The 20,806-nt window shown below is 39.0% G+C and overlaps 1 protein-coding gene across 1 annotated transcript; it reads right to left on the reverse strand.

The window, feature by feature from the left end:
- Positions 1 to 11,872: 11,872 nt before the first annotated feature.
- Positions 11,873 to 19,263, reverse strand: CCKAR (cholecystokinin A receptor). The gene is made up of 5 exons (XM_002190998.6): positions 18,738 to 19,263; positions 17,757 to 18,008; positions 15,320 to 15,581; positions 13,581 to 13,708; positions 11,873 to 12,998 (listed from the first exon to the last, which is right to left on the reverse strand). The coding sequence occupies exons 1-5, from the start codon at positions 18,859 to 18,861 to the stop codon at positions 12,472 to 12,474; spliced, it is 1,293 nt and encodes a 430-aa protein (XP_002191034.4). The 5' UTR covers positions 18,862 to 19,263; the 3' UTR covers positions 11,873 to 12,471.
- Between the last annotated feature and the right edge of the window lie 1,543 nt (positions 19,264 to 20,806).

The following is a 20,806-nucleotide window of genomic DNA, read 5'->3' on the forward strand; positions in this document are numbered from 1 at the left end:
GTCAGGTACAGACAGAAATTATGTACTCTTAATTTGCAAACACAAGTGAGTCATTTCAAGAACGTTTTTGAGATGGGAAGAGAGGGAATATAGAATAGCAGAAGCCTGCGAGTACTAACTAGTGTTGTATTAAACTGATTGAAGAATTACAAGTTTACCTGTACAACTGAGAAGGGGCTAAAAGTGGTTCTTAAGTAGGAGAGACAAGAACAACAACAGAAAAATCACTGGCTTTAAAGAAGGATTGCAGGTACTTTTATTTAGATACCTGCAAGGTATTTGCTATTAAGATGCATAAAATAGTCAAACTCAGCAGTTGCAGAACTTCTGTTTTTTGAAACAGAGACATTATGGACCTTATTCTCAAAATTATGGTCTCAAAATTATTTCCAAGACCCTTCAGTCTTTTTCTGAAATGATAACTTGATTCTTCTGGAACAGAGTAGAAATTAGATCTGAGGTTTTTGCAAAAAGAATGGTCACTTGCTAAGGTGCCATTGAGAGAAACTGCGTGGGATGGTGCAGATCTTAGAGGAAAAACTATGGATAGAAAAAAATCTCTTCAGCTGAGCTGTGGCAATTAGCTATATAGGTAGTCTCAGTAATAAATCCTAGTAGGATCCAGAGAAAAAGATTAAAAGGAATGTGGTTTGAAATACCTGGGTTAGAGGAAATTATTCATGTAGTGTTTGCATGTAATATGTGCCATTTCAGAACATTCAGAGCTACTGAACTCCGTTGAGTAGCTGGTCTTTCATGGTGCCCTGTTTAGATTGGAGTTGCATGCTCCTGAGCAGGGTAGAAAAAACTCTTTGTAAAATGAGATTTATTTCTGATACCCAGTAATACAAGTTCAGTGTTAGATCAAAAGCATGAGGAGTTATTGCCCATATTACTTTAAAATACTTCTGTATTGAATATAGACTTTAATGACATATGCTAAAGTGAAAAGAAGTTGAGAAAATCTTGATTCATTGTAGAAGCAAACTTGCAAGTTAACTACTATCTGAGAAAGATCCAATAAAATCTTTTGGTGTCTTCCAGGTTCTATATTTCCTTCAAGTATGGAAAGGAATGGTTAAAAGTTGTATATTGTCTGCTCTGTGTGCTATTGCTTTTGTATTCTAGTCTCAGTTCCCTTATTTCTCATGTGTACTTTTCCAGGTCCTTAATTACTTTTCAGTTTTTCTCAGAATGCGTAAATTTTGCTGCATAATTTAGGAGAGGAGTTGGTTTAAAGTAAGGTGAACTCCAATTTTTGAGACTACACCCTGCTATTTCCTGGTGCTGTTTCTAGTGCTGGACTGTGGGGTGGGGAGAAAGATATGTTTGTTTTTTAAGCTGCTTGTAGATACATGCAGTGGAAGGATCTACAGACCTGGCCCTAAAGATTTACAGGCTTTGAGTTGAGGGGGCACAATTTAGAACCATGTAAAGTTGTAAATTCTTTGAATTTAGAAACCCTTTACTTTTTATTTATTTTTAAGTGTATTTTCTGTCATGTTGCCCCCTCATCTGTGTTCATTTAAACCTTCAGTCTTCTCTGTTGCTCTATTTGCTGATTTGTTTACTGGGAGAAGTTGTCTGTTTCCACCTCTGTGAATCCCAATGTGTGTGTTCACAGGCAAGATGGGGCCTTGTGCTATTGCAGCTACTTCTGTGCCCAGCCTCCAAATCATCTTTCTGCTTTAGCTTCTCCTGAGTGACTTGACTTTGAAGCCTTTGGCATTTACAACTAATAGCAACTGCATTCATCTGTTCATTGCTATGCCAGTACATTACAGCATTTAAATAAATTGCCACCTATTGGCCATCAAAATAAGGATTTTGATACAGAAGCCACAGCCTTGCAGACCATACTATCAGAATCCTTCCAATAGCTTCATAGTTCTGTTTGGAGAATAACTTCAAAAGTTACATAAAAGATAGAGGCACATATCTATACATACTATGGTTTCTGTCTTGAAATTACCTGTTTCAATAGCTAGCTGGTGACAAACAGAAACTTAGTTCTTAAAATCTCCAAGTAAGTTTAAGGGATTTTTTTTTATGAGACAGTTCATTTTAGTGTTTCTTGTTGATTATGATAATTCTAATAAAATTGTACATGATCTGTTTAAAATACAGCCAGGGTATCTGCTATGAAATAGGATGTGATCCTGAGATCCATGTTGGTGGTGTCCTTATGCATATAAAATGTGACCGCAGTGCCTTCCAACTTCATCGGTCTCTGTCCAAGTATCTGCATGATATTTCTGTATGTGCAGTGTAATTGCAGAGTTTAGTTCAGGGCAGACTATGACTACTTCTTTATCTGCATAAGCATGTCTTGTGCAGCACCATGTAGATATACACACATAAGAAAAAGCCCAGACACAAATGGTTTGTATCTTGTTAGCCCTATTTTTGTTGCTGTTTGTTCTCTCTTAGGTGTGCTTCAATTGCCGATATTTTCTCTTTGTGGAAATTGGGAAGGGCAGTGGAGGATTCATAGTGATTGAATTTACTGCCTTAAAAAATGTAATTGTAATTTTTCCAAAAATGTGAGTGACTTAGATTTTAATGTGAAAGAAATCATTAGGTTAGGATGTAGCATGTCTGATTTTTAGTGCCCTCGTCTTAGTCCTCAGGCAAAATGTTTCTATGGTTTGCCTTTGAAAGAAAGAATTTAAATTTTCTTGCAGTGTTTAGCGTAATTCTGAGCAATTCCTTGTTTGCCAAATTCAAAAAACAAGCACTTCAGTGTACAGACAGAGCAACTGCAGAGTTTTATCTTGGTGTCAGTGCAGTTTCTAGCACAGCACCTGTTGCTTTTAGGAGAGGAAGTGAGTGGCCTTGTTGCTTCTTTACCCTGGCTCTGCTTTTGTAGGAGCTGCAGCCTGGTCATTTCCAGCATTGTGGGGACATGGGCTGGCTAAGGCTGGCAGTCTGCAGGAATGCAAAGCAGAAACATAAAAAGAAAATGTGTTAAATCTTGTATTGACCAAATAGACAGCTAACACAACATTCTCAACAAAGGAGGAGTTTGGTTTATTTTTGTTCCACATGAAAATGTTTTGTGGCTCTGCTGTGGAGATTACTCACCAGTTACTACAAATTTCAGAAGAGAGATTCAAGAAAATGAAACTATTCTTGAAGGATCTGACATTGATTAATCTTTCTTTGGGCCTGTGTATCTTCGTTGTGAGTCCTGCTGCTGCTCCATACTGCTTTTTACAGCATTCCAGGGCTTAAGGAGACATCTGCCTTTTGGACTGTGCTTTTTGTGGTAACCTCAGGCATGAGACTGATGTTGTGTCATCCTCCTAGTTTCAACATTCAGTTTTTTGGTAAACAGCTTTACCTTGGAGATTTAATAGATATGGAAATCAAACTGGTCTGGAAAAATGGTTTATTCTTCATTTAATTTAGAAATAATGTTGATAAGGAGAATTCATTACTTTGGGAGGATAAATGCAATTGGTGAGTGTTTAGACTTTCAAATACAACTCCACTTTTGACCAAGTGGTTCATTTTTCAGGTTAATAATTATTTTGTGCTATTTATTCAAAGAAAAAAACCCTAATCCGATTTTTATTGTTGTTCTCTATTTCTGCCTTCAGATTCCTTCTTGGCTCTTGAGCTGTCATGAGCCAAGTATGTTTCATCCTCAAACTTATTATTTGGGTGTCTTTATACCCTAGATGTCTTCCAGATCTAGAGCTTGAAATAATAAATTTTTATAAAATTCTATTTTTGCACAACTTTTTACTGTCAGCTTACAGGTAAACTTGTAGAAAATAGATACTGGCTACCAAGAGAAATGTGTTAAATTAGAAAACAAAGAATTTCATCTCCTCTCACTAGATTTTATGATGGTGAAACAATAAACTAGGCTTACTACCTACATGGGGTTGTCTTCAAGGAGAAAACTGAAATATGTCATGCAGTCATAGCTTTTAAAAATGATATGAAGATTTCTGCAGCATGTTTTTTCAGCTACCTTGAGGGATACAGGTATGAAATATGGTCGAGTTTTGCCATTCATCTGCTGGAATCTGAAAAACCTGTATTAATGAGTTGCACATTATACACATTACAATCTAACAAATATTACAGTCTAACTTCTTTCTCTCACCTGTACTTGCATGTACTTGTTTAAACAAATTCTTTTCAGCTGGTCATATTAGAGTGGACACTAACAATGTTTACCTTGTTTTTCAATTTACTCTGTATATGTGACTAAAAACTTCCTAATTGTATAGACATGTATATAGAGTGAGGACATGAGGATGAGCTGTTAAAAAGCCACACATGAAATCCTTATTGAGTACCAGATGTAGCCTTGATAGCCAGAGCTTAGGAATCATTTTCTTCTAAAACCTGGTTTAAATCCCTTTTCTGAGGCAGAAAGAGCTAAAACCTGATTCTCTCTCACCTTGAAACAGAATTTCTCTCTTGGGTAATAAGAGCTTTCCTCCTGCCAAAAAAAATAACTCTGACAGCTTATCTCCATCAAAAAATTTTATTTTGGGTAGTTTAATAGGAAAGCTCCTGAAGAACTCTCTCTTAACTTAATTTCCCAGCTGGAATTGAATGGTGAAGTTATTCAAGGAGTGAATTGTATTCCTGAGATGGAGAAATATGAATTATTTAGTGTGCACAAATGAAAAGTCACGTAAACTGAGGATGCTGAAGAACCATTGCCTTTAGCACTTCCAAGTCCTCAATAAGGATCTGGTCGTGGCAAACCTTAAGCAAAAATGCAAGAGATAAGAGTGTATTTGCATATGAGGGAAAATGGGGACTACTGAACTTCAAGCTGTAGCTGCTGCCTGGAAAACCCCTGCTCTGGCAATTGTTGGATGGGGAATATGCCAATGGTGTGCTGGGTTTCTACTTAGTAAGGCATGTAAGTCAGTCAGTCTGGTCATCAGCTGAACTTGGAGGCAGGGCTGAATGTTCATTAGAAAAGCAAAAGAACTGTTTCCTTGTAAATGATACAAACACTCTACTGCCTTACCACAGCACTAAACCTATTCTGCCTGCTCAAAATGACATGAAAAATAATAATGAAACCTGAACTTTGACTGAGCCAATGCCCTCTGCTTCTGTGGCCTTCCAAGCCCCACCCTCACCATAAAATGGGTGTTTGGGGTCGGAATTAAGTCCTAATGGACACACCCAGAGTAGGATTCTGGGTAGATGTATTTGTGACTAGAGTGGACAAACACTTGAAAACAAATAGACAGTTTCTTCTTGGATACTCAGAGAAAAGGGGAGTTGTGCTTTATGGGTGTAGTAGTTTACACTTGTGACAGAATCCCCAAGTGTAAGCCCAAGATTGTTGCAGAGCTGCTGTTTGGGAGCAAACAGGGTTACATGGCAGTGACCTAGACTAAGTTTGAAGTAGAACTAGCTAATAAATGTGGAAAAGGTTTCCAGATCATCAGCAGCATCTCAGGTATTGTGCACCTTTATTTACTCCATTTCTTGCACGATAGAGCTATTCCTTATCTGCTGCAGGTGTAAGCTACATCATCTTCTCACCCACACCAAAAGACTTTAAATGTGTGCATTTTAGGCTAATTTCGTCTCCAACACAGATGTATGTCTATGTACTCAGTAGCCTCCTGCTTCATCAGGTGCTAAAAATTTTAATTTTCTCTTGCCTTGCTGGCCAAACCTTCACCCTCCTTAAGGATGTGTTAGTATGTGCTGTCACTACTTCTGTGCAATTTATTGCAGAGTGGAATCTGGAAAATGTACCTGTGTCTCCCCTTACTTGCAGTGTCTCCCATGGGCTGCTCCTAACAGGTAATTTATTGTCACATCTCACTTCACCCCACAGAAAGAGCTGAAGGGCCCAAACACAAGGAACCAAAAAATGCAAGATGGTCCACAATTGTGAATTATAATTTGTCAGGGCAGACATGGAAATCCTGAAATATTAATAAAATTAGCCTTTTCAATTTGATGAGGCTGAACACAATGCATCAGGAGAAGCAATCAAAAATTGCTTTAGTTTCCTGGATACGAAAAAACAGTAGTTTTGTTGGTGACCTGTGTGTGAGATACTCCCCAAGGAAAAGGGGAATTGCTGGAATTAGAGATCAGTTATAAGAGGTGAAAGAGGAAGATTAATGTTAAAGCTATGAAACAAAGTGGAGTGACTTCAAGCCAGATGTGAAATTTTGCAGTATTAAAAATTGAAAAAAAAAAAAAAAGCAGGTGTTCCCAAGAGTCCCTCCTTCAAAGCCCTCCCGCCTGATTCCTACGATAGCTGATCACACAGGTGGAGAGACTCTCACAGACACAGCAAAGTGCTCAAAAGCACTTGCACAAATAACATTCATCCAGAGAGGACCAAGGACAGCTGTAAGTAAATAACAATTCTTGGCACACAAGCAGAGCCTGAAGTTGCACAGATGGCTATATTAGAGCCCACAAGCACATAGAAATAATATCAAAGTTCTTCAGTTTGTTTTATGTGTTAGTAGATTAGAAAACATTATTCAAATTACATTTGGAGGAGGCACAAACACAACATGAATCAGTTATAAAATTGCATTTTGGCAAGTTCATATTAATTTAGATATGTTACTTTTGGTAGAGTTAGGAGAATAATTGAACCCTTAAGGTATTGTAGCCTAAGCAGACACATAGGTTTGAAAATTATTATCTAGTGAAGCCAGGTGGTAGCACTGAGATGCACCACAGACTGCTGCTGTCAGTCCTCAAAATGAGGACACAGGAGCTCTGTGGTGAAAAAGAGCTTCAGAACAGTGAGCTGGAGGTGAGGCAGGAGAGGCAATACCTGCTTCTTTCTAGTGAAATGCTAGTTAGTTATTGGTAACTATTAAATGCAAGCATCACAGTTTGGGGAGGGGTTTGGTGGTGGGATTTTTTTGTTTCTTTTGTAAATAACCCTTTGCTTCACTAGATAGTTGTTTTTCTTCTTAGTGCAACTGGTTTTTATGGTTTGTGAAACCTTTGTCACTCCTACTCTGTCTGATGGAGTATCATGTTCCTGGAGGCTGCCTCTCACCATGGCAGTGGTTGCAGAGGTGAGCTCTATGTTGGCTGGTGGACAAGAAGTGGAGGAACAACTGAATTAATTTCAGTGCATACCTATAGTGTTCTTTTTCCTTTTTGCATGTGGCTGAACCATCTTTTGGGATGCCAACAGGAAAAACAACTCCAGACAGTGTCTTGGATGACATTGCTGTTCTCATATTCCTTTGCAATAACAGCAAGCCAGCCACAGCAACACTGTCAGATGTCCCCACAGGGATATGGGCTGAGATTTGAGCCAGTTGCAGAGCAAGGAGCATCTCTGGTTATTCCACACTTACCTTCAATTTAGCTATGAGATCCTGAGGATCTCAGGTGTTAGAAGGACCATAGCAGGGTTTGTAGGAGTCAATGCAAAGTTTCCGGCTGGTTGGAAAGTTCTCTCTTGCGCATTGTTATCTGTTCAGCAAAGTTGCCCCTGTGGTTTCACCTCTGTGTGTCATTCTTCACTTGCTCAGAAATGAGGCCTCTTAGCAGTTGCTAAATATTCTCAGAACAAGGCCCTGAGCCAATGTCCATTCAATAATAATAATTTTAAAATTGTCTCTGACAGCAAGCAAAAGGCATGAGTAGCCCCCTTCCTGTGAATTTAGGTTCTGTACATGTGATTTTTCTTCATGCCTGTTTTGTAACTCTGGTGTTTGTATGACTTTCACAGGACCTATGCAGTGATTTTTGTTTACCGTTTTAAACCAAACTTTGTATATAAGTTGCATTTCTTCATTGTAACAGGAAATATAACTGTCAAAATAGCAGGACATCAATTAACTCGTGTTTACCCCATAGGGGATGATTCCTACTTGATGTTTACTACCAGCTGATGCTAATGAATGTGCTTTGTTCTTGTCTCACTGTACAGTAGAACAACTGACATCTTGCTAGCTCAAAATCAGCTTTTTGGACACAACTGGGAGTGGAAGCCAAGAAAACTCTTCATGAAATAGTTATCTGTGACGATGCAGATAAATAGCTCCTAGCAGGGATGAATTGCCATTAGGCAGCAAAACAGGAGTTTTACAATTCATGAAGATTTCCCTTGCATTTTTTTCTTTAGGAGGTATCCAAGGCAGCCTAACAAGCAGTGCAGAAAGAAAAAATAAAACCAGGTAATTCTAGAAGTTGAGGTTTTTATTCACACTGAGAGAAATTCTGGCGTGTTAAAGGCATGCATTACTATGCTGTACCTGACCCCTGGGTGTCATGTACATGGATTGTACATGATTGCATCTGGGTGCATGCTGAATGGATTGTGCATAAAAAGCTGAAGCTGTTTAACTGAAATTAATAATGCATATAGAAAAATTGACTGGAAAAGAGTGGCCAGAGAGTGAGCAAACTGCTGACCTACATGCACATCTGAGATGAAGTGGTACTTGGTTGGTCTCTTATATATGAATGAAGAGCAAAACATTTTGCAAACAAATAAAACTGAACCAAAAGTCCAAACTTTCATTTTATACTCTTTACCACTCTGTCTCTGATGCTGTTATAAAAAGGCTACAGCCTCTGCTCTCACGTAATCCTTTCCCAAATTTAAAACCATTAGGTTTTATCTTTCTATACTTTCCTTTTGAGAATAGGCATCTTTTACTGCCAGCAATCCTCAGTTTAGCTCAACATCTATTTCAGTATTGATGGATCCTGAAGTCATCTATTCCAGGTGAGAAAAGCATTGTGGTGAACCATAGTGGCTGTACTGGGGTTGCACCATCCCTGTGCTCGGAGGCAGGAGGAACAGGAGGGGATGCAGGAGCAGGTGGGATCACAGACAGGCTCTCCACTTTGCCAAGAAGGGCTTGGTGGTATTGGAAAGGAGGCCATGACTTGTATAAGGGTTGTAAACCTTTAGTGGCTGGAGTTCCAAATCCACACACAGCTTTCCATGAAGAGCATTAAGGTATTTTGTCTTGGCAACAGTGAAATACCTTTACTTTGACCCCTCACCAAGTCCTGTATTTAGCATTAGCAGTATTGTAAGGCATCAGTATTAAAGCATGCCCTAATAATAGAGGTTGCAAGTAATAGTGACAGAAGTATCAAAGGAGGATCTGGGTGTAATTATTGCTCCACTTCTGTTTTCTGAACTAGTACATCCTGCTTGTTAGAGAGCTGATGTTCGAGAGCCACTGTGTGAGCTTAGAAGTAGGAGTGTAGGAAGGATTGCAGAGCTGCTGTGTTGTGGGCAGGATGTATTGCTTGGATAAATGTGCTGCAGGAGTCTGTCAGCCGGAGATGATGGGGGAAATGAAGATGAGAGTGCCTCTGGGAAAGTAAATCTGGGAAGGAAAATAAACCTGTCAAAGAGAAAAAAATCATCTAGCAATTGGTGGTGCCAGGGAAGTAACCTAGAGACTGAGAAGCATGCAGGAGAAAAATTGCATGGTGTCATGCAGCTGAAAGAGATAAGAGAAAGACAGAGGGGGGAAAGGCCCCGGGAACTAAGAAAAAGGGAAAGAAGAAAAAAATCTTCCAAGATTTATGGACATTATGCACCTGAAATTCATTGGTTTGCCATTTGTCTACTACATTTGGAAAACAGTTTGATTTTACAGAGTACTTGTAGTAGGATAGGATTTTTATCCACAACCCCTGTAAACTACTGCTCAAATGAAGAGATCTCATAGGCTATTTTTATTTTGGTATGTTTATTCCACCCATATTTATTGCTGAAGATGCCTTTTCAAGTGACATCAGCATCTGAATTAAAGATACTGTGAGGATACCATGAGTCTTTAACAACTAATGGGCAACATTTGGGCCCAGGAATGATTTCTGCAATGCACAGATCAGGAAAAATGGCATTAAGATGCAGAAGGGCTGAGATTTCCTGTGCTAGGAGACCAGGGCAGAAGAATACAAAATGACTGGATCACTATATTGCATTTCAAAAGCTTAATTCCTAATTCTTGCTGGAATTTGGCATAAGGTTTGTGGCTTAGGGAGCTTGATCAAAAGAAATACTGTGTTGATATAACAAGAAAATAGGTGCAGAGGGGGCAATGGAGGGGATGAGTGACGCACACACAGATGGGCCTTGGGGGATTGGCACATTTCAACCCTTCCCTGATTGTCTCCCAGCCACCACTCCACCAGGAGATCCATCAGGATCTTCCCCTGCCTTCCTCATTTCATCACCTCCAAATTGTGCTCCCTGACAGTTAAGAGAAGGGAATCAATCAGAAACTCTGCTCCTTTCAGCTGCAGCTACTGGAGGCTGTTGGGGGTTGAGGTCTGATTAAGGCATTGTTGAAAATAGCTTTTGGCTTTCATCTGAAACCACTATCCTCAGACTCAATCAGTGAGAGCAGGTGAAATGTGCATATCCTGTTATGTCACTCAGGTGACATAACAGGTACTGGAGAAGCTGCATTTACAAAAAGGAATTTGCTTTTGAAAGAGCTGTGGCATGGGCTGTCCTGCAATAGATCATATAGACAGCAACACTGACATCAAGTGTATTATTAAAATGTGGAGGGTTTTCTTAGTTAAACAACCATTTTTAAACTATTGTCTATAATTGATCCAGGCTTTCAAATGGTATAAAATATTTCACAAGTATGTTTTCTGCTGTCACTGTTCCACATAAATTAGACAACAACTAAGTTTCTTCCTTAGTTTCAACACACAGGACAGTTTTGTAGAGGGTCTTAACATGTATCTGTAAGTGAAGTAAAATTTTCATTTTATTGCTATGAATTAAATCCCATAATTTAATTTGTTGGGCATTTGCAAAAGGTCAGATCAATGTCAGTAGTCTCAGCACTGTTCCAGGAGCAGCGCTACTTTATTAACTAGGTAGGCAAAACGTTGTTTCTATGGATTGTGCATAAATGGTGTTTAGAATTCTGGTTTTTTTTAATTTCCTGTCTGTGGACAAGCTGGATGGAAAAAAAATAATAGCCAAAGTTGTGTCCTAAGTTGTTAGGGTAAACCATTTCAGGCAATAACTGAGTGCAGAACATGGATCTGGGTCCTGGAACTCACAGTATATTTCTAATTTAAAATCATTCTGTAAAGAGATCAGATTTTCCTGATTAAAAACCTTGAGAGGGCTTATATTTAATATCCACATCTACATTCCATGCTGTGCTCAAATTTAATCTCTGTCTAATAACAAGGGTTTATAATGATATTGATTCAGGTAGAAGATAGAAACATCTCCAACAGGATATTTTCACAAACCAAAATAAGTAATGTAACTTCTCCATCTGAGTTCCACAGAGCAAAGGACAGGACCTGAACACCCACACCCACCTGTGTGCTGCACAGGAAAGAGACTGGATTCCTTGTGCAACAAAGCACCAATAATTACATCATTCAAAGCTGTTCTACTCCATGTTGAATCTGTTTACAAGTACATGTAGTTGGATAAAATAGCTGCTACAAAGTTTAGAAGAACTGTTTTCTGACCAAGCCTTTCAGCCTTTGCTCATTGTATCTGCTCTTTCTGCCATTCTGCACCCAATGCCTTTATTTCCATGGTGGCAGTGCCATGCCTGAAGCGGCTGTGAATGTATTTGTGAACCGTGACTGCCATGGGCACCAGCCTGTGTCTTCAGTCCTGCATCTTCTCTAAAACACCTCTTTTTGCTTTATCCCAGGCATTTATCCCTGTGCTTCCCACTGTGGAAATTTCCACATGAGCCTTTGTGGCTCATCTTAGATCCCACCACTTGCATACGTGGGTGTTTTCAGCTGCACAGAAGAACGTCACTTCTTTGTCCTTGTTCTATGGGGTTTATACTAGTGAAAAATACATTAATTTATGTTAAATTATGCTATTGCCAGAATGAAGAAAGTATTCCACCCACAAAGCCAATGGTATTTATTTTAATTTTATTTTTAAAAAAGAAATTTTTTTACTTAAAAGCATTAATTTCACATGGACAAGCCCATTCTCACCACCTCAGAGTTCCTGTGAGAGTGACACCAAAATTATCTCAACATGTATTAGCTCAGCTAAAATAATGTGAAAAGATACTATAAATATAACAGAAATATTTTGCTTATGAGGCGTATCTAGTGAAGTGAAGATTGCATTACATATATTCATGTTTGAGGAGAATCTATTTGCATCTTGGGAATATCTTGAGATACTCAGAACTGCATCAGAAAACTGAGCAAAGCTGTTGATGTAGAGGACGCAAATTTTTGCAGTGGAATTTATTACAAATAGAGCAACTTCTAAGGCTTTTCATAAAGTCCTTTATCTTCAGAGCTCTCTTCCTCCTTTGTACTTTTGAAGGCAAGGTGATTTAACACTCATACAGTGATAGCATCAATTTTCCATAAAATTCTTCCTGTGTTTACTGCCAGCTGAAGTGTTTCATTAACTCAGGACTAAATGGCGTTCAGCTGATGCCACAGTCACGTTCCAAAGCCAGACAATTCACCACTCATTGCCTCCCCTGGTGCAGCTCAGGGGGGTGCAGATGCAGACATGTGTGTGTAAGAACATTTGGAGAGGGAAGCCCTTGTCGTTTTCCCCTCCTCTTCCTCACCAGCCTCTCCCCGTGTGGCGGGGGGCTTTTGCCGGGCACAGCAGGTGAAGGTGGCTAGGAAGGCCATGCGGAATCGCTTGTTCATGAAGCAGTAGATGATGGGGTTCACACAGGCAGACGTGTAGGACAGCAAGTGGATGAAGGAGATGGGAGCCCCCGAGAGACGGCGGTCAGCGGAAGCTGTGTCGAAGGCTCGCCAGGCATTGACACTGAAGATGGGAGTCCAGCAAATGAAAAACAAAACCACTATCACCATCAGCATGCGGATGACAAGCTTCTTGGCCATTAAGTTGGCAGAAGAGCTGTTGCTTCTCACTCTCTCTATTTTGTTGTGGCTCATAGCAGAGAGATGTTGCAATGGCATTTTCCTTTTTCTTTTGGTTTTGTCGAGGTAACATCCATCTCCATCCTCGTACTTGGCGCTGCAGGTACTTATTCTTCTTTCTGTACATATAAAGTGCTGTTTAAATAGTTGGCAAAATATCTCTGAACAGTCGGCCAAATAAATAATGAAGAATGCAGTCTAAATCTAAATAAACAACATAATTCATAGCTGAGCAACTGTTGCAAAGAAAGCACTGGCCTGCTTCTGAGTCAGTTGTGTTATCAGCTTCCCTGAATCCACTGTCTCCCAATATTCTCACATCTTACCTCTATACAAACTGATGCAAAATGTGTAAGAATGTTGCTTAGTCCAGTTTTCAAGGTTATATGCTTCTACTTTAATTTGACAATTTTAATTGTGACATTTAGTGATAAAAATGGTCCTTATCCACAGCCAGAAAAAAACCCTTGGTATTTCTATAATAAGCAAATTAGAAATTTAATGTATTCTGACCCGAATCTTTGCAAACAAACCATAGAGGAGGTTTATTTGCTAACAGAAGAGTAACTGCTGGCAAATTCATGACATAATTGACCATAATAATCACTTTTGCAAGTAGAAAGTTTTCCTTTTACTAGTCTCAAAATGACTGCCCACTTGTATCTTAAAAAAGCCCACCCCAAACCAAAATGTATTGTTACCTCGTGAAGATTTTCTCTGGCTGGCATCAAATTTTATTCCTCTGTAGAGTTCCAAAGAAATTAGACCATATGCAACCATCATTATAATCCCAGGAATAAGAAAGAGTGTGAGTAGCAGGAAAGTGTACCTAGGGAATCAAAAGACACACTGAGAACAGGGAATGGCAAATAACCAGAAAAAGTTATTTTTATACAACTAAGAGTTGGGGAAGACAGGATTTCAAGATTTTTAAAGTTCTTTTCATGCCAATACAAAATATCATTTTGACATCTCAGAAATTTGAAGCTTCCTACTTCTTCTCCTGCTTCCCTCAGAAAGGTACAGCAGGAAAAAGCCTATAATGGCCAAAAACCATCTTTCATCCCACCTACGCAGCCCAGAGGAGATGGGCACTCTCACAGTAGTTAAAGGGGGCAGAAATTCTCTCTGCCCATGAGTGGGACTCCCTGCTGCAACCAGATGAGTGTTGGATGCCCTGTAGTTTTGGTCAGTGTGAAAATTGCCTTGCAGAAAATAAATGAACATCTGCTGATTCTTAAAGGGGTTCTTGGTACATTAAAAATACTTTAATGTTTGGACTCAATGATCTTAGAGGTCTTTTCCCATGCAAATTACTCTATTCTTGTGCCGCAGATCTGACTTCTAGAGGGCTGTGGCACACGTGGGCAAAAACAGAGCAGCCACAATCTGGGTTTTCATCCCTGGAGCCATGAAGAACTCCTGAGGAGGGATCCCAAGAGTGGCAATCTCTTAGGTAAAGGAAGCAGCTTTTATGAGGTTTCACATAGGCTGCTCTCCTAGACAGATTATCTGATGTAGTAACAAGTTGGGGAAATAATGATGTTTAAATGCATCCATGAGCCTGTGTCTCTCCTGATCCCTGTGACTTTGGTGCAAACTCAGTAACACACCTGGGAATCTGTAAGCAGACCACAGAGAAGAGAATTTTGTCCTGTACCCTTCCTCCACATGCTGCCAAATACCTGAGACTACTACTGAAAGCATTAACACAAAGTTACTCTCTTGGTGGATATATCATACCAAAATGGTGCAGACTTTAATCTTTTTCCCAGTTCCAACTGACCTTCAGTATCAAAAAAATCTTACACTTTCTCAGTGCCAGTCAGTGTTTAGTCAACATGCAAGGACACTGTGTCTAAGTACTATTGCTGTTTGATAGTGCTGCTGTTTACCCTGCCTGCATGTGTAGGACTGGGAACATGCCTTTCCCCACTTCTCTCTGCCCCTATTCTTCATAAGCAACCAAAAGGATTTTCAAATAAGACATTTTCAGCCTCATGTTCTACTTCTCTGCTACAAAGAACCTTCAAACATATTAACAGGCAAGGCAGCACATGGAGGGGTGTGTCCGTGTTTCTCAAAGATTAATCAAGAATTTATCTGAGAATGTTGAAGTTTATGTGTAAATGAGTGAAAGCAGTATTCCTACTACAAATGACAGATGCTTTCTTTAAAGTGGCAGTTGGGGCTTAGAAGACCATGGTGTGAGAATCATTGCCATGTTGAGCAGTCGTTCCTGTGACAAGGGAAAAATCATTCAAACGTCAAAATGTAAGCAGCTTAAAAATGTTGGGGTTTTTTTACATCTTAAATAAGAATGATAGAGTGTAAACATTTGCTGAAGGTTAATACTTGATTTTCCATAGGCTTATTGCTACCACGAATTCCCATTTTCCAGCAGGTAATTACACATTTGCTAACCGCCAGTTATTCTTACCAAGACTGTTGAATGACATCGCTTGGCCAAAGGAGCCGACACATATTTGCTGTGGTGTTGTTGTACTTGGTGAAAGGTACCAGTTTGCTGTAGATTGGGTAGGGTGACATGATAATGAAGGACACACACCAGGTTGCAGCAATCACTCTCAGAGCGTGAGATTTTGTCTGCCAGACCCTGGACTGCAGCGGTTTGCAAATGGCACTGTATCTCTCCAAAGATATGGCAACCAGGTTGAAGGTGGAAACACTTACAGAGACACCTATGCATATAAAATAAAGAAAAAGGTTATTCTCTTGTTTTAAAGCTTATGTTATGTTCAAATGGTCTTAGTAGCTTGCTGTATGCATACAAAAATTTTAAAATATAGCAAACTGTTTATAAGCAAAAGTATTTATAAACACCACACCAATGAAGTCAGTGAAGAATGTGTGGGCAGTGGGTCTGGATCTCCAGACTGCTCCAGACTGATATTCCTGCTCTGCACTTCTCTTACTCCCAAAGTCCAAGAAGAAATACACACTGTCAAATCATAAAATTCTGGTAACAGGGAAAGAAGACAATTTTACTCTTAATTATTCTCTTTGCTACTGTAGTTTGTTCTCTAATTGCACTGAAATTCGAACAAAGCATTTGAAATCAGCTAATTACACTCTTAACACAGATGTTCACAGTCCCTGTTTTATTGTTTTAATTTTTATGAGTGTCCTGCTTCACTTGTGATCTGATTTTCTCATTCAAGAGAGTTAAATCTATTACAACTTTTAAATTAGATGGTAATGGAGTTACAAACAAGGAGAAATGAAGTCATAAAGCAGAATCTTTGTCCTTCGAGTACTCTCAATTTTTTCTGTTCATATTTTATAAAGTATAGTGTGGTTGTATGTGTTTCTGTCATTGAGGTGCCCAAGTTAACCACTGTTAAATTATAAATATTTCCTCTTAACTTTGCCACAAATTTTTCTTTCAGTAAATGAGTTTTATTTGTCTTTGTGAATATGTGTCAGACTATCAAATGCCAATATTGTTATGGTTTGCTTTACAGAAATCATCTGTAATTGAAAATCTGTTTTTCTACATCTTAAAATGAGAAATTTTAAGATGAAAAACTGAGCATAGTTGATGTAATGGTTGTCAGTGTCTGTTTGTCAGGTGATGCCTCTGTTACCTGAGCATTTAGTGGAAAATCTTCACATTCTGACTCCTAAAATAAAACACCTTAATAATGAGAAACTTTATGTTGGTCTATTTCACTGGATTTTTTTATAAAGTAATTTACACTGTGTGCAATAAGAGAAAGATGACAATGCTTCAGTAATGTTTTAGGGTATTTTTGCCAGCAATTCATTATAATTGTTTAAACATGGCCTTTAGTTTTATTGGTTTTATCTACAAAAAGATGTTGATTTCCCATTCGCACACTTTAGGTGTGTACTTTCACATTACATCAAAGTTCTCAAGGGCACAGGTTGAAAGGGGACCAGCGCTTTCTCTAATCAACTAAGGGGCTCCCAAAGCAGCAAAAACTTTACATAATGTTCTCCTTTTTTCTCTTTTTCTTTTTCTTTTTCTTTTTCTTTTTCTTTTTCTTTTTCTTTTTCTTTTTCTTTTTCTTTTTCTTTTTCTTTTTCTTTTTCTTTTTCTTTTTCTTTTTCTTTTTCTTTTTCTTTTTCTTTTTCCTTGTTGGTTTTGGATTTTTTTTGTTGTTGTTTTGTTTGGGGTTTTTTTTTGTTAAGGAGAGATCAAATGCAGAGGAAATATTAAAGTGAGACAAACTATCACTTACACACACATACACAACCAAGACATTTTGCAAATCCTAGAGCCTAGGTCCACAACCAAAAGGAGTATGACAAGGCATATAAAAGTGATGCTTATTAAAGTCAGCCTCTAAAATCTATATCTGCGTTTTATGGTCTTCTGGTTAGCTCTGATCACACCTGGTCTGTCTGCAAAGAGTACTTGCGCTAACTTCCAGCTCTGCAAATGACACCTACTTTGGCCTATTTCTTTTCTTTTTTATGTATCACTGCTGCCAAAATCTGTGGGTAAATTCTGCCCTTACTGAGGGTGTACAAGCCCATCATTTCTGGTGGGTGATCTGAACACTGATAAGAATCTTGTCAATGATGGGTAAGCAAATGCATGTGCTGGGTTCCTCATTAAAGTTTGATCATGCAACATCTTCACATCCAGCAAAACACTTCTGTATGTCATTAAAGTTATCTCTGTGTGTGCCTCTGTGTTTTGCTGGATCAGACCAAAGACACCAGAACCATGAAGATTTGCACTACGAAGTTGTTTCTTTGTAATACTCAAACTCTATTGATAACTTCAATGATGGATGGAAACAATCAGACTTTTATAGATCTTTAAATATCTTCTCACCTGTCTCATTAGTCAGTCTTCAAAATAAGTATAAACATCCCAGACTTACCCATGAAATATGTGGCAGTTTTACAAACAGCACTTCCAAAAATAAAATCTTTTAGCAGGTTGGGAATAAGGGTGAAAGGCATACAGAAAAGGCAGAGCATCAGGTCGCTGACTGCTAGTGACAGCAGAAACGTGTTGGTGACTGTTCTCATCCGCTTGTTTCTTATCAGCACCGTAATCACCAGAATGTTCCCCAAAATGCTGAGCAGAAATATCAAGCAATACAGCAGAATCCGTATTATCTGATGCAAATCTGAAAATTGTCACAAGAAAAGATCAATTACATAGTATTCAACTCAGATTAATATTATATATTTCAACCTTTAATCAGAAGGTAAAAGCCTTTCTGTATTCAATTTTATGAAGGTTTATGTCTTTACACAAACAAAAAATGAAAGTGCTGAAATTCTTAAATTAATGCTAAATTGCATAGCATTAATCTACAATATAAGCAATACAATCTACATTTGGAGAGTCAAATACAACTTCTTAAAGCATGTGCTTCTCATGCTACTGACTGCACCACTTACCATGGGAGATCCTATTTTATGCAAAGATAAGAAAAGATCAAGCAATCAAAAGACATTTTAATATACGGATATTTTTTTCAGCTTCAGAGTGCTATGATTTCATATTAAATCATTTTCATACATGGTATCAGATCTGATCACGCCATCGTTATTGAATTGAGTAAAAATCATGCTTCTCCAAGTCCTTAGCAGAGATATTTGCATTCCGTGCTCCAAAGTGCTAGTGTTTTTGTTTTCCATTATATTCAAATTTTGTCCTAGTTCAATTCTGAACTTGGAAAACCAGCACATACTAAATTTTTTGCTGTCTGTTTCTCATACTAACTTAAAAGCAAGCAATTGATTTTGCACTCTCTCAGAGAAAATGCCTTGCATAGCTCTTTCTTTCTACAGTATCTCTGCATCCAGCTAGAGCTAAAACTGCCTGGAAAAAATCAATTTTCCATACATACCTTTAGAAGGATAAGGCGCATCATCCACACAGAAAAAAGTGTCATTTTCCAAGATGATATTGCAGAGGAAATCAGTAATGTTGGTACCATTCCCAAGGAAGCTACTAGCATCAACTATTTCCATTCTTCAGTATCCACAGGATAGCTTTGATGAAGAAGAGGGTGGGTCTGTAACTATCTGCCCATGCTTTCAGTAAACAAATGGTTTCTGAATGAATTCTTCAGAAGAAATACAAGAGAGGCAGCTGTGCAAGGAAGCTGTTCTGACTCTCCAGCAGGAGCACCCAGCACACAGAGTCCTGTTCTGGCTGAACAAGATTTATTCCAGGGGAACACACGGCCGTTCAGAAAAGCAAAGCGTGTGCACACACACACACACACACACACACACACACACACACACACACACACACATATCCCCCTGGGTACTTTTTAGATCCACCCTCTTCTATTACTGCACTACTGTTGGGATTATAAACAGGCTAGAAAAAGATTACAGCATTAACCCCTTGCAAGATTTCTTCTACTCATGTCTCTGCACTATTTCTGAGAGTCAGCCTGTGAGGTCAGAGCCTATAAATGAGACACGGTTAGTGAGGAGAGTGATAAATCTGTCTCTCAACTAACATTTAAAACAGTATGAGTTGCTTAATAAAAGCAGAGAAGAGAAAAACATAGTGAAGATTTGGCATTCCTTACATGGAAATGATTCTTGTCTTCGTATTTTTCAGAGTAAAGTGAAGATAGGGTAGACTCAGAAAAATAAAAGCAGCTACATTTATCTCAATTGGTGAAGTGCTAGATTCATACAAAATTGCTGTACCTGCCTGATCCAAACCCCAGCAAGTCAATAGAAAAACTCACTAATTTCACTTAGTCGATCAAATCTTATGAAAGTATATTAGAATTGTCAGTTAATATAAGAAGAAGACTATACATTTCCTCTGTGCAAGAACTTGTATATGACTTGACAAACTTGATAAACCTGATAAATCATGGCACATTAGTTACACATCAGTGGAAAACACAAAGATCTCAATGGTTTAAAAGTTCAGCTTTTTTATTAAACATCATCCTCACTGGTGTTTTCACAAAGTCATGGGCTTTTACTTTCCAGTATATAGCTTGTTTATGTCCAGAAATAAAAATTAATATTAGAAATTAATCCTGAATGAAAAACTAATTTCACATTTAAAATCCCTTTTACTTAAAAGCAGAGAAATAACAGGTTCTTTGTAACAAATTCTGGCCCCTCAAACCTGATATACACAGACTGGAAAGCCTGGCTTTCTCTTCCAGTCTTTCCAGCTTTGCTTTATAGTATGAAAAATGGGAATAGGTATGTAGGAAAGTAGATTGAAAAGTTACATTGAAAGTTCCAAGTTGTCAATTATCCTTTGTAGCTCTGGGAGCCCTGGATGCAGCTGGCCATCGGTGGCCCATTGCCACCCAGCACAGTCCCACCTTGCTCTCAAGGGGCCAGAGGCCGGCCAGGGCTGTGATTAACACTGTGTAGCCAGTGCAGGTCTCTCCTATCAGTACCAAAGGTATGTGGGACAGGGTGAAGGACAAGCTTCCCCAGGACAGCAGGAGCCCCCCACTGAGCCCCAACCCAAGGCACTTCAGTGTCAAGACATGCTTGTAAGCACATGCAAGACGGGTGAAGCCAGTGGGGCCAGCAGCCACGGCTGGAGGCTGCACAGGGCTGTCAAACAGGCAAAGCGAACAGGCTGCACTGGCCAGCTCACCCTGCGAGGCAGCAAAGCAGCTGGATCACAGGGGTAGGAGACAGCGGGTGCAGCAAGGCTTGAACAGCTGAGGGGTAAGTACTGAGCCATGACTAACTCCAGAAGGTACTAATTTCAACCAAAGGCAAGAGCAGAATGTGTGAGGGAATGATATTCTGTGCAAATCCCAGCAACTGTGGAGTTAGTGTTTACAACAAACTGGACCACCTTGTTCCCGTACTCAGGACTCCGAGTGTATAAGGTGCAGCTTTCCTCTACAAATTTGTCCAGAGATTTTTATCTGTTAATAGAGTCCTCATCAGTTTTCCTTCTCTGAACACC

Source organism: Taeniopygia guttata, chromosome 4, assembly GCF_048771995.1.
Source record: "Taeniopygia guttata chromosome 4, bTaeGut7.mat, whole genome shotgun sequence".
Lineage (NCBI taxonomy): Eukaryota > Metazoa > Chordata > Aves > Passeriformes > Estrildidae > Taeniopygia > Taeniopygia guttata.

Bases quoted from the DNA above. Each gene is read 5' to 3' on its own strand.
- CCKAR (XM_002190998.6), bottom strand. From the start codon at position 18,861: ATGGAAATAGTTGATGCTAGTAGCTTCCTTGGGAATGGTACCAACATT. The intron at 15,582-17,756 runs GTAAGTCTGGGA...TTATATGCATAG, and splicing joins AACTGCCACATATTTCATGG to GTGTCTCTGTAAGTGTTTCC. The intron at 12,999-13,580 runs GTAACAATACAT...TTATATGTACAG, and splicing joins CCAGAGAAAATCTTCACGAG to AAAGAAGAATAAGTACCTGC.